This window comes from Plectropomus leopardus, chromosome 4, assembly GCF_026936395.1.
Source record: "Plectropomus leopardus strain MGB_pleo_1.0 chromosome 4, ASM2693639v1, whole genome shotgun sequence".
NCBI lineage: Eukaryota > Metazoa > Chordata > Actinopteri > Perciformes > Serranidae > Plectropomus > Plectropomus leopardus.
Window position 1 is genome coordinate 25,330,473 of NC_142179.1, and position 17,557 is coordinate 25,348,029.

At 39.6% G+C, this 17,557-nt stretch overlaps 2 protein-coding genes across 3 annotated transcripts; both read left to right on the forward strand.

Moving 5' to 3' along the window:
- Positions 1-535: 535 nt before the first annotated feature.
- Positions 536-7,953, forward strand: LOC121944673 (uncharacterized). Its single transcript, XM_042488551.2, has 5 exons — positions 536-671; positions 1,909-2,220; positions 3,465-3,631; positions 4,435-5,651; positions 6,506-7,953. Exons 2-5 carry the CDS (start codon positions 1,977-1,979, stop codon positions 6,900-6,902), a joined length of 2,025 nt encoding a protein of 674 aa, XP_042344485.1. The 5' UTR covers positions 536-671; positions 1,909-1,976; the 3' UTR covers positions 6,903-7,953.
- An 887-nt stretch (positions 7,954-8,840) lies between these two features.
- Positions 8,841-16,615, forward strand: entpd4 (ectonucleoside triphosphate diphosphohydrolase 4). 2 transcript variants are annotated; one of them, XM_042488647.2, is made up of 13 exons: positions 8,841-9,025; positions 9,418-9,547; positions 9,990-10,187; positions 10,274-10,479; positions 10,689-10,839; positions 11,009-11,112; positions 11,420-11,479; positions 11,602-11,756; positions 12,399-12,565; positions 12,668-12,992; positions 13,157-13,242; positions 13,371-13,532; positions 15,416-16,615. In XM_042488647.2, exons 2-13 carry the CDS (start codon positions 9,540-9,542, stop codon positions 15,648-15,650), a joined length of 1,857 nt encoding a protein of 618 aa, XP_042344581.1. In that variant the 5' UTR covers positions 8,841-9,025; positions 9,418-9,539; the 3' UTR covers positions 15,651-16,615. The 2 variants fall into 2 exon arrangements, with proteins under 2 accessions (XP_042344581.1, XP_042344582.1); XM_042488648.2 differs by having other exon boundaries at positions 11,602-11,732.
- Positions 16,616-17,557: the final 942 nt, after the last annotated feature.

Genomic DNA, 17,557 nt, shown 5'->3' on the forward strand with positions numbered 1-17,557 from the left:
TCTGACTCTAAATAGGGCCATTTGCATTATCGTGTTTTCACATTAACTCTTCTCCGTAGAAGCAAACGTGGAAATTTGAAGTTGATTGTAGTGTGCAATCTCACCACTAGATGCCAGTTAATCCAACAAACCAGACCGTTAGGAACCCTTCAAATCTAAATAAATAAATGAATAAATTGTTCTAATTTTTGAATGGCATTTATTCAACCATTGTTTGCAAAGTTACATGAAAAAGGAGTGCTTATGTATAATTAAACAACTTGTTTAGCCTGTATATGAAAGGTTTTAAAACTGCATGTTACGCATGAGGGTTTAGATGCCCTGACTTTGTAATTCAGGAAGACAATAGTCATCTGATTGTGCATTACCACTTCAGCAATCGATATGTATAAATTGGTCATGTGCTGTTGGTTTAGGATTGGCATTATGGTTGAGGTTCAAGGCTGTCTCTTGAACAACTGGCAACAGCCCACAAACATATTCCGCACAGCCTGAGAGGAAGCTGTTCCTGAGAGACAAAACTCGGGATAAAATATCGCAAGAATTCCAGTCAGGAAGTGTTGCTGTGAATCGTGTCGCGGATCAAAGGTTGTTGCACATACTTTAGTTTTACGTCCCTGGCTTCTTTTATAGTAGACTATTGGACGTAAAACACATAAGTTATTCGGCAGGTAGGTTTCAGTGCTGTAGAAATTCTTATTTATTGGACACTGTACACATTATACATTATATATCTCTCTCTGTTTCGGTTTCTTAGCTGAGTTGAGTAGTTATACAATAGTAAGGGAGGAGGAAGAAGCCTACTTAACTATTACCCTATTTAACTTTAGTAGAAGTAGTAATAGTCTACCACAGTGAAGAAATACTTTGTTACAAGTCAAAGCCCTGCCTTAAAAAGTCACTTAAGTAAAAGTAAACAAAGTATTGGCATTGACATATAGGATACCTAGAGTGACAGCATTCGTGCATTATGGCCCCTTTCAGAATAAGAGCCTATGTATAAGGCAATATTATTGTATTATGATTAGTGATGCATTAATCTGTTCATCACTTTAATGTTGCAGCTGGTAATGAGGAGCTCATTTCAGTTAGGCTACTTTAAACTGTTGATAGTGAGTTAATTCCCCCTGGTGATTTATAAAGACTTATTGACACAATAAAATCTTAATTTATTTGCTCATTATTAAATGTTGAACTATTAATCTAAATCTACAGTATAATAGAACTAACGAAGTGGAGTAAACAATTCCCAGTTAGGTGCTGTGTCGACAAAGTATAAAGTAGCAAAAATTGAAAATATTCAAGTGAAGTACAAGTACCTTAACATTGTGTTTAAGTGCAGCACTTGAGTTAATGTGCTTAGTTACTTCCCGCCACTGATAAACAGCATGCATACGCAGGATTGCATTCTACTGTATCACAATGCCTCCTCTTAAATTGGACAATATTTAAATAAAAAGCAAATAGGATTTACTTGTTTGTATGTCAACAGTGATCACATGAGAGGCAGATTTATGTGGGGGGTCCTCTCTGTTTTCCTTCTTGCAACACTATTTGTACTGAGCATCTTTTTTTTTTTGTGAGAATTTACTTTGTATGACATTTTTTAAGACGATAACCAGAACTGTTAACAGCATATAAATTACAGAATATTTTTTATAGGCTAACCTAGTAATTCCCAAACTTTTGGGCTTTAGTCTCTCTAAAATAGAGGAATGTCTACCTTTGATCCCCCAGAACTGTTTGCAGAACTGTTTTCATTCTTTATTTTATCCTAAGGAGATCAGAGATAAGAATACGTCTGTAATTTGTAAGACAAAATAGAGAGCTGTAGAAGAAAATCTGAAAATCAAAACACAACTTTTGGCATCATAAATATGTTTTCATCTTTTCTATCCTGTTAATCAGCTCAGCCCTCCAGCAGCAAGGAGACGCCTCCCCATCACCCAGATTTAACATCCACTTCCCATCTGGCAATGCCTCTGTTTCGGGCTTCGGGTGAAAGTGGTGGGGCGAAGGCTCACCCCGGGCGGAGGAGAGGGAGGAAGTGGAGGGCGAGCAGCAAGAAGACAGATAAAGATGGCTCTGTGCTTTCGTTGGCACGGCTGTCTCTGCTGAGCCTTGCAGACAACATGAAGGAGGTGTGGGTGAAGGACTATGCTGATAACTATCTGGATCAATATTCATTCAGATACATCATGGGGCCTTTCAACGTACTGCGTGAGTGTGTGAGCGCTTATTTAACAGAGAAGTCCCTCTCCTACAGGTCTTTTGTCCTTCAACCATGTGGAATTGAGCAATACTGCATTAGATTCAGTGGTCTTCTTGCAGCAACATTATCTTAAATTTCTCTCATATTTTCTCTTAATTCTGTAGAAAGAGAAAATATAAGAGAAGTCAACTCCAGATTCACCAAACATTTATAACCAACAAAAATCTGCTCTTAGCCAGGTGTGATCAATGCTAAATGCCACTTACAAGTCACCTATTAGCATAGGTAACACCCCTAAAAAGACATATAAGGCAGATTTTGTGCAGTGTGCAAAGACTCTGGCGCATGGCCAAGAATGGAGACGCGGTGCTAAAAAAGGCTTTAAGAAGAAGAACTTAAGTACTGAAATTGTCGTAGGTCTACTGTTACATAAACTTACAGTATTTGTCATTTCAGGCAAATGTAATAAAAGTAAAAGTATGCATGCAAAAAGCTCTAAATAAATTTAAGAGACCAAAATAATTCAAAGAAAAAGCAGCAAGTCCTTATACATACAGTATATATGAGAAGCTGGGACCATGACATTTTATATATTTATATATTTTTTATTTCCCTCTGAATTGTAGTTGAAACTGAGTTTGGCATGAGATTAAATATTAAAATATAATATAAAATATTAAAATACTCAAGTGACGTAAAAGTTCCTCCGATTTTTACAACAGCACAGTACTTGTGTAATTGTTCTTAGTTACATCAGCAGAGAGACGCACAGTAACTGAAATTGCTATAATTGGTATCAGTGCACCAAATATAGTATTTCTTAGCTCTAGAATGTAATCCAGTCATTTTAATTTCTCTAAAAAATAATCTAAATGTGATTATATAATATTCATGCATTTTTCAAAAAAAATATTCCTCAAATGTAAAACTTATTTTTCCTTGCATTGAGCAACAATTCGCAGCCTGTGAAAACGATGTTTTTCTCTTTTCCTGGTACGGGTGCTCTCGACCACAATTAAAATTCTCTCCTACTAAGGAGAAGAGCAAAACTAAAAAAACATTGGTGAATTACAAAAAAACAATCGGTGCTAACAAAATAAGAACAAATCCTGGATACTAGCAAAAATAAGAGATAATTTGTTCGTATATCGTTTCTTGCATTCGGCCCAATGTATCAGCAAAATCCCTGTGATGTAAGTCACACGTCTGCCTCTAACTGCCTCCCTGTCTCTATCTGTTTCTCTCTGTGTAGCAGGTGAGCTGGTCAAGGAGCTGATACAGCTGCTGTGCTCCAAAAAGCAGATGTCCAGGGCGGCCCTCCACCTCCTGCTGGTCCCACAACTCCGTGACTTGTCTCTGGAAAGGTGTCCAGGTCTGGTCACCTCTGCGCTCTGTGCTCACATTGCTGCGCGTTGCCAGGTCAGATTGCACTGACGCTGGGTCAGTTATTTTAAGAGAGAAATATGTCTAGCGCTTACATTGTTCACTAAATTTTGTAAGTGTTTCCCACAGTTTGGCAGATTACTCCAGCTGAGGATATACTAAATATGAGACTTTAGCTTTTGTAAAGTATGTGTCAATGTCCAAATATATTACGGACATTTCCCTGATGTTGATTGAGTCTACCCCTGTGTGCATCTAAGCTTTAAAATTCACTCTGGAATAGTATAGGGCTGCACAATTAAATTAAATATTGTCAAAAATGGCATTATGGGAGAGTGCAATGTGGAAATTGCAGGAGCTGCAATTTTTTTTGATAAAGGTTAAATCTGTCACATCAAACCATTATAAATGAAGCATTTTGGTGCTACAGAGACGCCTTGGATGAATTGTATTCAAGACATGAGGGAAAACACTTGTCCCAGCAAAAATCATATCATCCTATTTTTTTGTATTTTTTGTTATATTTTCTGTTAAAAATTATCACAGTATGACTTTTTTGCATATTGTGCAGCCCTGCCCTGATACATATAGAGAATATTAAGAGATAATGGCATTTGCCTGGATTTGCCTGGATCAGCAAAGTTCATGAAAAGCAGAAGTACTCTAGTATTCATATAGACTGTTTGATCTGTAGACAAAAAAACAAAAACAGGAACAGAAAATAAAAAACTAAGCGGTTTCCTGTCTGGGTTCATGACCCAGAGTCACTGTCAACAGAAGTTGACACAATTTAAGAATTTGTATATAATGTTTAAATATTTCCTCCTTTTTTGTCTCAGGGTCTGTGCAGTCTGGATCTATCTGGGGCCCAGCAGCTGCCCTCAAAGGTCCTGTCTGAGACCCTCTGCAGTCTGCCTGCCCTGCGCTCGCTCTCCCTGGCTGGTACACCTTGTGACAGATGCGTCATCAGGACGATTGCCCACCGCTGTCGTTTGCTGCGCCATCTGGACATATCCCGCTGTCATTTGCTCTCCCCTGCTGCACTGCTTCTCCTTGGAAGCGGAACCTCCTCTTCATCCTCTTGCTGTCCTTCTACGTCCCCACGTTGCTCCTCTACATCCCAATCCTCTATTTCCTCTTCTTGCTCCGCACCTCTGTCTCCTCTCCCCCTCTGCAGTCTGCTGGCTCTGGATATTGGGTTTGGGGAACAAGAGGGAGACCCAGTGGCGGCGGCAGCGTACCTCCTCCTCTCCCTGCCCTGCCTGGAGACAGTGGCCATGGAGGGCCTCGTGCAGGCCTGCTGTCTCATCCAGCAGAGACAGTTCAGTCAGACAGATGAGTTCACTGACAGAGAGGGAGTTCCCCGTCTGAAGGAGGTGTGGAGTGAGTGGAGGCACAGGCAGGGCAGGGACAGCTGGAGGGAAAGGAGGGAAGAAGCAGCAGCAGCAGCAGGTGACGATGAGGATGAAGAGGAGGAGGAGAAGATGTTGTGGGAGGGGTATGGTAGCGAGAGTGAGGAAGATGCAAGTAGAGATGAAGGGCAAAGCTGCTCCCAGAGCCAAGCAGAGGAAAAAAGCAGAGAGAGAGCTCTGTCAGGTGATGAATGCTTCATCCTGCGCCTTAAAGAGGTCAAAGGCTTATCGTGTGACTCTCTGGACTGTTTCAGTCGCTCGTGTCCAAACATCTACTCTGTATCTGTGAACGTTGATGGTTACGAAAACACTAGAGGAAGAATCCATGGGTCTGTGTTGGCCACAGGCCTCCAGGCGTGGTCGGGCCAGCTGCGGAGCCTCTCACTACACTACCCAGGCCCTGTGGTGGATCTCCTGCCTGCCTTACAAGTTGCAGGCTCCTCCTTGGCCTCTCTCACCCTGGAAGGAGTGAAAACTAGCCCTCACTCTCCTCTACTGGAGGTCATCAGGGCTTGTCCCAGACTCAGAGAGCTGCTCATATCTGCTGAGCCTCCCAACTACCTGCTGGAAGAACAAAATGAGGAGGAGCAGCAGGATGATCAGGATCTTCCAAAGCTGCCGAACCTCTGCTCTCTCTCACTCAAGTAAGGTTACTATTGGGGTGCAATATAAGAACTACTGACCCTTGTTTGTTCCTGATACAGATTAAGAAAAATGTAAAAGAGGGAAAGGTCATGACGTCAGTGACAGTGTTCAAGGAGCCAGACTTTGTATCAGTTCTGTTGTGGTCAGTGGGGCGGGCATGGCAAATTACACTGCAGCCCATTATATCTTTGTTGTTTCACCTTTGACTGAAAAATTCTTCCACCAGATTAAATAAAACCTACATTACGTTATGCTTACTGATATTTTTTTAAATCTAAATCTGTGAGTTCATATTCCTTGCTATTGGTCTCCTTTTATAGCTTCTTTTATATCGAAGATAGCTAATGCTACCTGTGGTTAGCTGGAAAACAAACATGCACATTTAAATTTAAAAAATGCCAGTGACCATTACAAAATGTGTGTTTTATAATCCAGTTTTGTCAAAGTTGAAACAACAAAGACATAATGGGTGATAGTGTCATTTGCCGTGCCCGCCCCTTTGACTCCAATGGAACTGATACCAAACTCTGGCTCCTGCAAACAAACACTGTCACTAACATCATAACCTTTTTTCTTCTATATTTTCCTTGATACAGACTACACATGTAATCAAGTCTTTAACTCAGCTATGATGTGTCTTGCAAGGGAACTAATGGTGTTTCTCATAGACCTCATACATATCCATTATACTGATCTGAGTAAAATGAAAATAAGAGAGATCTTAAATCAAGCATCTGCCTCACTGATCATAACATAATAAAGGCATTTAGATCAAAACTACCTATTACTACTTTCTGTTAAAGTAAACCTCTTCTTGTTACCCATCTTCTCTGTGTCTCCTCTTTCTCTGAAGTTTCTCCTACGAGCACAGCCAAATGAGGCCCGTCATGTCCTGGATGTCCCTGAAGAGGGTACTCAGGTGTCTCCTGATTGGTTCTCCCTTACTGAAGAAGCTCTCTCTGGTCTCCCTGCCCTGCCCTCTGGACTGCATTTTACTGGATGTACTGTGCAGAGTAAATTTTGACCTGCATTTAGGTGTATATCGCATAGGCTCACCACCACCCCGGCCGCTCACTCAGGTGCAACGGATTGACCTGACACGGACGGATGTGACGGTGACAACAGTGAGAATCATTCAGCAACAATGCGGGAGACTGAAGTTTATTGATTTGACGTACTGCTGGCAAATCACACAGTCCCAGTGGTTTGACTGCAAGACGCTCAGAAACGTCCAAGTTGTCTGGTCGTAGGGAAAAATTAACAGCTTCCAGTGCGGGAGCAGTGCCGTTAAAGGTGGATGAATAATGCTTAAAATCATCCAGATAAAATCCAATACACACTTTTTATAGTGTCCGTTAAATCTATATCTTAGCTTGTATAACTACAACTCACTTTTGTAAGTAAAGTCCAAAAGACACAGAATGATTTTACAAACTGCTTTTTACTGACACGTTGCAATATGTACCTCATGCTTGTATCATATAAAATCATATTATTCCTATAGTGCCTTGAATTGATAATACACAGCATCTTCTGTACCACATTAGAGTAAATCTTTTGACTATAATGTTTTCCTAAGGCAATGGTGAAATGAACTGGCAACATGCAACTTATGAATGAGGAAAACACTGTTGTATTATATCTTCTCAGTGCACTATCAGTATAAATCACTTAAGAAATTAAAAGAAATACATCTGACTTTTTTTTTTGTTTCCAGTGTTTTGATTTAAAATTTGAGATAGAATCAACAGAAGGTACCCAGACATTGCTACTTATTGAAATGCTGTATTATTTCCTCAACAGTTATTGTTCCTTTTGTTGGAGGGGACTAGTAGGAGAAACACCAAATAGGATCAAATCATAACATGATTAACATTGGCGCATACCAGTTGGAATAAAACTGTATCTAAAAGGCAAGCATCCAAATCAAAATCTGCTTTCTTGGCATGTTGATGATTTATGATGTAAGTCATCTGTAAAGCATCTGTAAAGTTAAAGAAAATAATGAATTGAAAAAAGAGTTAAAGAGAAAAAAGACAAGAAATGATATGCACATTATTCACTATACACTATGCAGCAGCAATACCAAGGGTGGAGATTTGGTGGTGGGGGGTCACCCATCAATATTTATAATGTGCTTTTGTCCCCCCACAAATAAAGACACAAAAGAAGCAGATGACTTTTATTTTACCAAAATTTAAGACATTTACACCAAAAACTGATGAAGAACAGTCAGCGCATTAAACAATCACCAGATTACAAGAAAAGTGTTTGCTGCTAAAAAAAACAAAAAACAACAACCTAAAGGTTTGATTACTATTATAAACTAAAATGTGAGAAAAAAAAACTGAGTGACTAAATAAATATATTTCACATTTTCCTGGCTCTGACAAATGATGTGATGGACATTTTTAGAGAAAACATGCTAGTGAGTTTGAGGGTTCCTAGGGTATTTAAAATAAATATGTAATACGACTGCAGCAAAATCAAAATTAAACCTAAATCAAACAATAAAAGGGCCACTGACACACCATGGGCATTTAATGTACGCAGACCAAAAAGGCCCATTCAAAGTAATTGTGGTTCTTTTTTATTTATTTAGCCAAAAACAAGCAAGCAAACAAAGGAACAAAGGAATCATGGCCCCTGCTGCCTCTCTTGCTCTGGTAAAAATAAAACCTACCTGAATCCTACCTGCCTACCTACCTAAAAAAAAATACTAATTATGCAAAAACTAAAAAAGCTAAACAAAATAATAATAACAACTAACTTAACTAACTTAACAAATAACAAGCGAAATTGGAATAACTTTCAAAATATAATCCAAATAATGCAAACATCTAAAATAATCAAAACAATATTACATATTATTACATTTAGCAATCAACTAAATACTACAAATAGCTCCAGCAACGACCATTTAAAGTGGAATGTCCCTCCCCCAAGCTAAATCAAAAAACATAACCCTCTCCAGTGCTTAAAGGTTATTTAAAGTGCCTCTCCCATTTTGTACCAACCCCGCCCCGATCATTGCATAACTAACAGTCCCTGGAGCAGTTTCTAATAGCCTGGGTGAAACTCCATATCATGTTTTTTTCACATTCCAGCAAGTAGGTGGCGGTAATGCACCTTAACCGCCCGGCTACTCCCTGTTATAAAATGGCAAAGAAGATAGAGGCAAAGAGGGAAATGTTGGGCGGTGTGTTTTTGCTGCGGGCAGCGCTGAGAGAAAAATCAAACGCACCGTGGTTGTGAAACACGTCACTCACCGGGGACCTGCCACATACTCGCTAAGCGTTAGCCAGCGGTTAGCATCTGGCTGCCCAGAAATGTCCGTTTTTCCAGAAAAAGGGGGACTTTCTCACTTTTATTAGTAAGTACGAAATAATCCAAAGACCGCGGACATATTACTTTACGGTGTTGACACTGACGGTTTGTAAAAATATGTCAAACGTAGGTCTTTTAGCTCGCTCCTATAGACAGACATGTAACGATATTCACTCTCTACAGACGTCTGAAACGTTACATTAGCTTACGTTACGTCTTTTACTTTTAACAACAGTGGTGTCTCTGCATTTTGTCTGATCTCTGTTTACAATTTTAATACGTTTAATCGCCAATTACAGCATCGGTACATCCCATCGAGGCGAGGACATGCTGTCATGTTCACTACAGTCGTACCATTTCACACAACGCGAGGCCTTTCTCGCAAAACCTCAGAAGTTGCCTTTCAGATTTTAATTTTTTCAACATTTCCTCCTAAAGGTCACGATGACAGGTGAACAAAACGGGATGGGGTCGTGGAACAAGCCAAAGCTGCCATCTTCAGCAGACTGATTCCTGAATAATAAATCAAGCACACCAACAAGTAGGAGACAATCGGCATCATGGGAAGGTCGGTCATCTGTGTCAACCTGCTATTTTGATTTTATTTGTCTATTATTATTTTCTATTATTAATTTGTTTTGGGGGGAGATTATGATTTTTGTTGTTCCCTCTCTTGTGTGGATCTCCTTTTTTTGACTTACACAAAAAGTCCAATTATCTCCATGTGCAATTAGTATGCATATTTTCATACATACATACATACATATATATATATATATATAACATTGTGAATTTCCCCACTGTGGGAACTGTGGGACTAATAATTGATAATCTTATCTTGTTTCTGTAGCCATTTTATTTTTATTGTCACCAATGGAATGTCTCACCTGTTGTATTTACCTGTCATGTAGCAACCCATTCAAAATCGCTAAGAATTGGAAATGTGTCTATAAAAAAAGAAATCTTACATCTGTGACATTTTTAGGCATACCTTTCCTCTTTGTTGACAGGATCAGCTTTTCGTGCCTTTTCCCAGCCCCGTGGCATTTCAGCCTGTCCTCCCAGGTTCTTCCCCGGCTCCTGATACCTTCCCTCAGACAGCTGCTCTTCATCGGACTGGTGCTCTGCCTCATAGGACTGCTTTACCTGCTGCTTGTCACTGGAAAAGGGCATGCCAGCTGGATCAGAGAGGAAAATCACTTCCACAGGTAAACTGATTAAAAGCTGCTTTGTGTTAGTGTTATGATGATGAACACAGCCAATAGTGTCTTAGTTATACTTTGTCGTCCTACAGGCACTTGGCAAGGGTGACTGATGTGGACGCAACAGATACAAGCAACCCCAACCTGAATTACGGCCTGGTGGTGGACTGTGGCAGCAGCGGCTCCAGGGTGTTTGTGTATTGCTGGCCCCGGCATAATGGTAATCCCCATGAACTGCTGGATATTCGGCAAATGAGAGATCAACACCGCAAGCCAGTGGTTATGAAGATCAAACCGGGTAAGATATATCAATATTATACTTCTTGTTAATCAAAACAGTATTTAAACAAGATTATGTAAGAATGAGATATTCACCAATTAGCACAATGTGTTTGACTACACTCAATTATTAAACTCACATAATAAAGATTTAAGATAAACCACTATATGTTGGCTTGTTTTTAACCCGCTATAAAATCCATTTTACGTCTTCATTTTTCCTTGTAGGTATCTCTGAATTGGCTAAAACACCAGAGAAAGCCAGTGATTATATCTATCCACTGCTGAGCTTTGCAGCCCTACACATTCCCAAAAATAAGCACCAAGAAACACCCCTGTACATCCTGTGCACAGCTGGAATGAGAATCCTTCCTGAAAGGTACCTTCAGGTTTAATGAGCATCATCTTCCAATACACCCTGCGCTTCTTCAGATGGAAATATAGCTGCAAGAAATGTTCAGGTTTAAACAAACACCAATTTACACTGAAAACATAATAGAAATTATGTTTGTGTCTGAAATTTTTCTTTTTTTTTTTTTTAATTTCAGTCAACAGGAGGCACTTCTCGAGGATCTACGAACAGACATCCCAGTCCACTTCAACTTCCTCTTCTCTGATTCCCATGTGGAAGTGATATCTGGAAAACAGGAAGGTAAATAACAGGAATAATAAGAGTAGAAATGAATGTAAATCACTATGCTCAGTTAAAATTTATTTCAGTTGCAGCACTACATTTTGGTCATGTTATATGCAATACAATGCCATAGTTCTGACTCACCACTTTATTGGTTTTGAAGTTTCCCAACACTTGTCATACATGACAAATAAACATAGGGAACAAATTAGCGTTTTTTCTGAGATTCTACAGTGTTCTGTATATACCAATTTAAAAGTTGTGCAAGATTGAAGATGCTAGTAGAAGTTTATACATTAACAGTTTTTTTCATCATTGGCTTCAGGTGTCTATGCATGGATTGGGATAAACTTTGTCCTTGGAAGGTTTAACCATGTGCACAATGGTACGTACGCAAGCAAGCCGTATCTCAAAAGTTTTCTTTTGTCTACCACCCAAACAAATATGTAGTAACAGAGTAAACTACCCTCCCTGTCTGACTCACTTTTTTCCTATCATTCTTGAAAGATGGCGAAGCTGTAGTGGAGGTAAATGTCCCCGGCAGCGATCAGCAGGAGGCGCTGGTGAGGAAAAGGACTGCCGGTGTCCTGGACATGGGCGGGGTCTCCACACAGATCGCATACGAAGTGCCCAAAACTGTAAGCTTTGCTTCTCCACAGCAGGTTATTATCCACGACCAATTCTGTTTTTGTGCTGTCTTTGGTTTTTTGTCACTCACTCTTTGTTCTTCTCCCTCCTTCCTACCTCTGTCATTCCCTGGTTAAACCCTGTATGCACCATTTTTGTCCCTTGGAGATGATCTGCTCTCCATTCATCACTATTGAAGGCATACTGTAAGCCTGCTGCATGACTTCATAGCAGGATTAGTAGACATTAAGTCATTTATGTAGAAATTGTTGAATGTAATGGAAATTGTCCATGTCAAGATTTTTTGTTTGTGTTGTAGTGATTTATGCACATTGACAAGTTTGGCATACACTGCTTTTCCTTTTTGTTCTCATTTTTCCTTTACACCACTTGATCCTCTATTGAATTTTCACTGCAGTCTCATTAGATAGTTTCAGCTTCTGTTCTTACATGTTTTTAGATGCAATAAACTAAACATAACAGTAGTTATTTTTTATTAAATTTATCCTATTTTTTTACTAAATGTGGCCTCAAACACAGGCGACCTGCTATTATAATCAATTCATGTGTTGCATGTGAGCACCACTGTCATCTTTAAATGTTAAACAGATATGGATATGCATTGATGTATTATTAGGATGTCGTCACCCCAAGGCTAATTTTTATTTGTTCCTTAGGAGGAAGTTGCCAAGAACCTACTTGCAGAGTTCAACTTAGGCTGTGACGCACATCGCACAGAGCATGTTTATCGTGTTTATGTTTCTACCTTCCTGGGTTTTGGAGGAAATGCAGCACGCCAAAGATATGAGGAGAGCATCATCAGAAATACTGCCACTCGAAACAAGTGAGATCCACAGCCGCATCGCATTTCTTATTGTAAATGGTTCTTATGCTATTCGTTACACATTATTGCATGTATTTACACTGTATTGCTGATTTTTTCCAGGCTGTTTGGTCAGCATAATGGTGAGACGGCAGACTCTCCTCTCCTGGACCCTTGTCTACCCGCAGACCTGCAGGATGAAATCGGTCCGTCCACACAGAAGCTCTATCTGCGAGGCACAGGAGACTTTGACCTTTGTAGGCAGATTCTCCTGCCGTTTCTCAACCGCACCAATGAGACCCTAACCTCCCTCAGTGGCGTCTACCAGCCCACCATCGACTACAGCAACAGTCAGTTCTACGGCTTCTCTGAATTCTACTACTGCACAGAGGACGTGCTGCGCATGGGTGGGGATTATAACGCCTCCAAATATGCCCAGGCTGCCAAGGTAAAAGCTGCATGGAAAGATCACATCTTCTCTCATTAGGCATGCCAGATACAGCCTCAAACTGTAACTTAGTATTCACTATTGGGAGCAATGGAGGATAGCGTGCAATTTATTGATGTCTCACCAATAAAAACTGTCCTGATGTTGTCATTTAACATTTACAGAGTTACTGTTCGACGCAGTGGAAGACTCTGAGAGAACGCTTTGACTCTGGCTTGTATGCTTCACATGCTGATCTTCACAGACTGAAGTAAGTCACACAGGTTTATAAAAACCACTCCTAAAAGTCGACTAACCAGTAGGTCACATTCCACCCTGATTGAGGCCTGCCAGTTTGGACAAGAATATTAATCAGTGGCTTTATGTTTATGTCTGCAGGTACCAGTGTTTTAAATCAGCATGGATGTATGAAGTTTTGCACTCAGGCTTCTCTTTCCCAACCAATTATAAAAACCTGAAGACTGCCCTACTGGTCTATGACAAGGAGGTTCAGTGGACTCTTGGAGCGATTCTCTACAGAACACGGTTTCTGCCGTTGAGGTAAGTAATATTTTCTCTTCCATGTGCCCTGATATTAGTCACTTTACTGATCAAGCCTTGAAGGCAGAATGACAGAAGTAATCCCTCTTACTCATCACTCATGACCCATTAGAGCTGTGTGACTCTGGTGTCTGTATCTGCAGAGTCTTTGCACTCTGCCTGTATTTCCTTATTTTGCTGCGATGAGCACATTTTGGGGCATTAAACTTTGGGCAGTGGTGTGTAGACCCCAGCCAGTAACAACAGTCAGGATTTGAGGCCGGGACTTTATAAAAACATAGTGATCAGGGGCACGTTCAATCTCAAAACTGTGTGCACCGTTTTGCTACGGTTTTTGGATTGAACAACATCTCACCTAGAAACAGTGTGCAGCAGGCTGTGAGGCGCGGTTTCTCTCAATTTGTGTGTGAGAGATGTTACCCAATCAGCTGCAACACGTATCACCTACTAATAAATGTCAAGGGCATCTCAACTTATTATTAATTGTACATTTTTTGTTTATTTCTCCCACTTTGCTTTGCCAATGTAAACATGTTTTCCCATTTTTATAAAGCCCTTTGAATTGAATTGGATTAAAACATCGGAATGAAAAAGTGCGCTTGTGAAACACAACAGGATGTTCGACAAATCACTGTTTTTGTTTAAATAAACTTTTGATTCGTTTGTTGGAGCTGAGCACGGCTCAGGTGGGAGATCATAAGCACTCATCTAAGAGGAGCTATTGAGCTGGGGAGGAGGGGCACCACACCTGACAAAACCATTCTGCTTTTATGCAGTGTTAGACAGGGATAATGATCGTCTTTACTCTAGTCTTTAGTGTAAGTGGAGGAATGATCGGTTAATCTTCAGAACTATCTTTGATAACGGCTCACCCTTATTGTGAACATTAGCAGAGAATTGAAACAATGATCAGTATTGAGGATTGGCTGGCAATGGATAGAGCAATAAGGCATTCAGAAGCAACGACCTTTTACAGCAGAAGGTTAACTGAAGGTGAGGAAATAGATACTGATCTCAAACATATCCTAACTGTAAAACGAAACTCTGTCAAAGCCTCTATATAATGACAAATTATCAAGAAATAAAAATGAATGACAAAAACAATGAAAGTGATTATCCAACAAAACCTGTTAAAATCTCAAGATCTTTTTTTGTAGGCATTTTATTTAGTTTCACAAAGATGACAGATGAAAGTTCATTACACAACTGTACCAACTTCTCAATGCCAACTCAAACCCTACCCTCCACAGCCACTCAGCCCCCCATGGTGCAAATAATAAAAAAACAAGAAACAAAAAGCAACAAAAAAAGAGAATTTAACAGTTGTTAATTTTAAAGACAAAACAATAAACACTCACTCACACAAAAATGACAGTGAAAGAAAAAGGATAATTTTCAGAGATTTGCAAGATTTTTCTTTGAGATTTTGATAATAATAAAGTTGTGCCATATTGCATTACAATTTGCACCGGGAACCTAAACATTGACAATATATGGCCACACTACAACAGAGCATCTAGTGGTACCTTAAACTGCCCTTCTTGCCATAACATCAAAATGAGGTTGCTGTGGTGTTTAATAAAATAGGAATCCTGACTCTTGCATTTATGTTGTAGTAGATTTTCTGTGTTCTATAAATGGATTAGTTGGTTTTGATCTTCCTTACATGAAGACTTCAGTTTAGCAGCTTTAATCACATGTTGCTCAGACAAGAAATTCTGCCTCTCTACTCAGCATTTGAAGCATACTTCCAAGAATCTAGCAAGTCAAACTCACTTTGGTTACAACAAATAATGACGAGGGCCCTGAAGTGAACGTATGTGTCTATAAGTATCTCTTTGCTGGCAGCAGATTCTAACATGCGTTTCTTTTGCTTCTTCCAGGGACATCCAGCAGGAAAGTCTGAAAGGAGTGCACTCTCACTGGCGGCACAGCTTCTCCTTTGTTAACAACCACTACTTATTCCTGGCTTGTTTTTTCATTGTGTTGTTGTCTATTATGCTGTACTTACTGCGACTCCGCCGCATCCATCGGCTGACGGCGCAGCGCTGCAGCCCTTCCTCTGTACCGTGGTTGGAGGAGGGCCTCGGCTCACCCACACTCCCTATCAACCTCTAAACTTTCTAGAGCGTAAAGTCTTGACATCATGTCTGGCGCTCCGAAGCCGATCTCATTTTCTCTCTGAGGCCATCTGCTTGTTCAGTGAGCTGTTGAAGTCTGCTCCCCTGAAAACCCTTCTGCGAGTTGAAACAGAGGCGGTGGTGAGAATTGAGGAATATGAGGAAGATCTTAAGTGAGTCTTCAGGCTTACCTGAGCCATGAACATATTTGTGTTTAAGTTATTTTGTTTAATTATGACATGTCTTTTTTCAGAATCACATTTTTGCCTCCAGGTGTCTTCTATTTTATTTAAAAAATAAATAAATAGATACAAACACAGCGGTACTTTGCTCACTAGCTAATTTCCTGTACCACTTTGAGTTTCACAAAGTTGGACATTTTGGACTTTTGCCTTTCTTTATGCCTCTTCTGTGTATGATCACATCTTTTTTTCTTTGTTTTTATAGTTGTTAAATGGTACAAGCACTCATCATTTCTACAGGAACCTCAAATGCAATATGATTTACAACTGATGGAAGGAGCACTTTGTAATGCGGTTGAGATGCACCTCCCAGCTAGAATGGTCTTTTTTTGTGTGTGTGTGTGTGTCTTTTCCACATTGTTCTGCCTCAACAAGACAAGTAGCCTTGAATAGCTATACTAGTGCAATACATGTCTTGTCACTGTTGGGGAAACTCTCCAAAACACTTCTTCTCTTTTGTCGAGATTATCAGTCTCTCTTAAATCCCTGCTGAAATTCTTGTGTTGGGTTGTCTGACTTTGAAGTTGGGAACTATTGCATATATTTACGTTGGGCTTCATTTTCAGAAGCTGTCATATCACTGCTGTGAGGGGGATTGCAAATGAGAGCACATGCCCCATTATTTATATGATAATGGTCTATAGTGAAATGTTTGCACAGATGAATGCGGAGTTAATGTTGTCACATTGCAGCTGAGTAATAATAAAGGTTTTGTGGTACACTTGTCTTGCTGTTTATTCATGAGGAGCAGATCAGACTAAACAAATTGTCTGTTTCCTTGCAGGGAATCTGAAATTGCTGGTTGTTCTAGAAGTAAAGTGTAAACATAAAAGTTTCTGTGACTGAAAAGGAAAGTTTATCCCGGTCGACAACAGATTTTTAGAGGTGCTGCGTGAGAACATCAGTTTATCGTAATAATCTGCATGCAGTCACTAATGATCACATGAGCTCACCACATGTGCCGTAGAAAATTTGATGGTGTGTTAGAGCCGAGCAGCAGAGGAATTTAAGAAGAGAAGAGTGTAGTTAGACCTGACCGTCAGCAAAGAGTTAGTACTTGATGCACTCTGCATGGGGGTCACACCAGACCCTCCTGACCATCCATCTGGCATGGTTATTTTTGTAAACTAAAATGAAAAACTAAAACAAAGTCGAAAAAAACATTCTAGTTAACTGAAATAAAAAAATAAAAACATCAGAGAAAAAAAAGGAAATAAACAATATACTGCTGTACTTACAAAAATAACTAAAATAAAACAGTGTTAATGTATTTTAGCCTTTGTCAGTTTGGTTAAATTTGTCCACAAAACAAGCAGGACGAGGCACAAGTGCATACAGTATGTTTATTGAGCCTGGGCTGTCTACATGACTGTGAGTCTATTTCCATTTGAAAGCATTTTGTTTGTATTATAAAACCCATTCTGAACTCAGAAACCTGATCTCAAATCTCGCCCTGACAATCAATCAATCAATGGTCACATGGAAATAGTACATGGTACAATTGCAGTGAAATTGAATAATACAATCAATGTTAAAATACTTAAACTAAAAAAAACTGAACTAAAATGAGTAAACCCGATCTTGAGACTAACAAACTAAACTGAATTTAAAACGAAAAAAAAAAATGAAATAAGAATAAAATATAATGAAAAATACAAAAATA

What these genes read in the sequence shown, in the direction of transcription:
- LOC121944673 (XM_042488551.2), top strand. Translation starts at nt 1,977, where the DNA reads ATGCCTCTGTTTCGGGCTTCGGGTGAAAGTGGTGGGGCGAAGGCTCAC. An exon ending in GGGGCCTTTCAACGTACTGC is followed by an intron (nt 2,221 to 3,464) that starts GTGAGTGTGTGA and finishes CTCTCTGTGTAG; the next exon opens with CAGGTGAGCTGGTCAAGGAG. An exon ending in ACATTGCTGCGCGTTGCCAG is followed by an intron (nt 3,632 to 4,434) that starts GTCAGATTGCAC and finishes TTTTTGTCTCAG; the next exon opens with GGTCTGTGCAGTCTGGATCT.
- entpd4 (XM_042488647.2), top strand. An exon ending in GTTTAACCATGTGCACAATG is followed by an intron (nt 11,480 to 11,601) that starts GTACGTACGCAA and finishes CATTCTTGAAAG; the next exon opens with ATGGCGAAGCTGTAGTGGAG. An exon ending in ACACGGTTTCTGCCGTTGAG is followed by an intron (nt 13,533 to 15,415) that starts GTAAGTAATATT and finishes TGCTTCTTCCAG; the next exon opens with GGACATCCAGCAGGAAAGTC.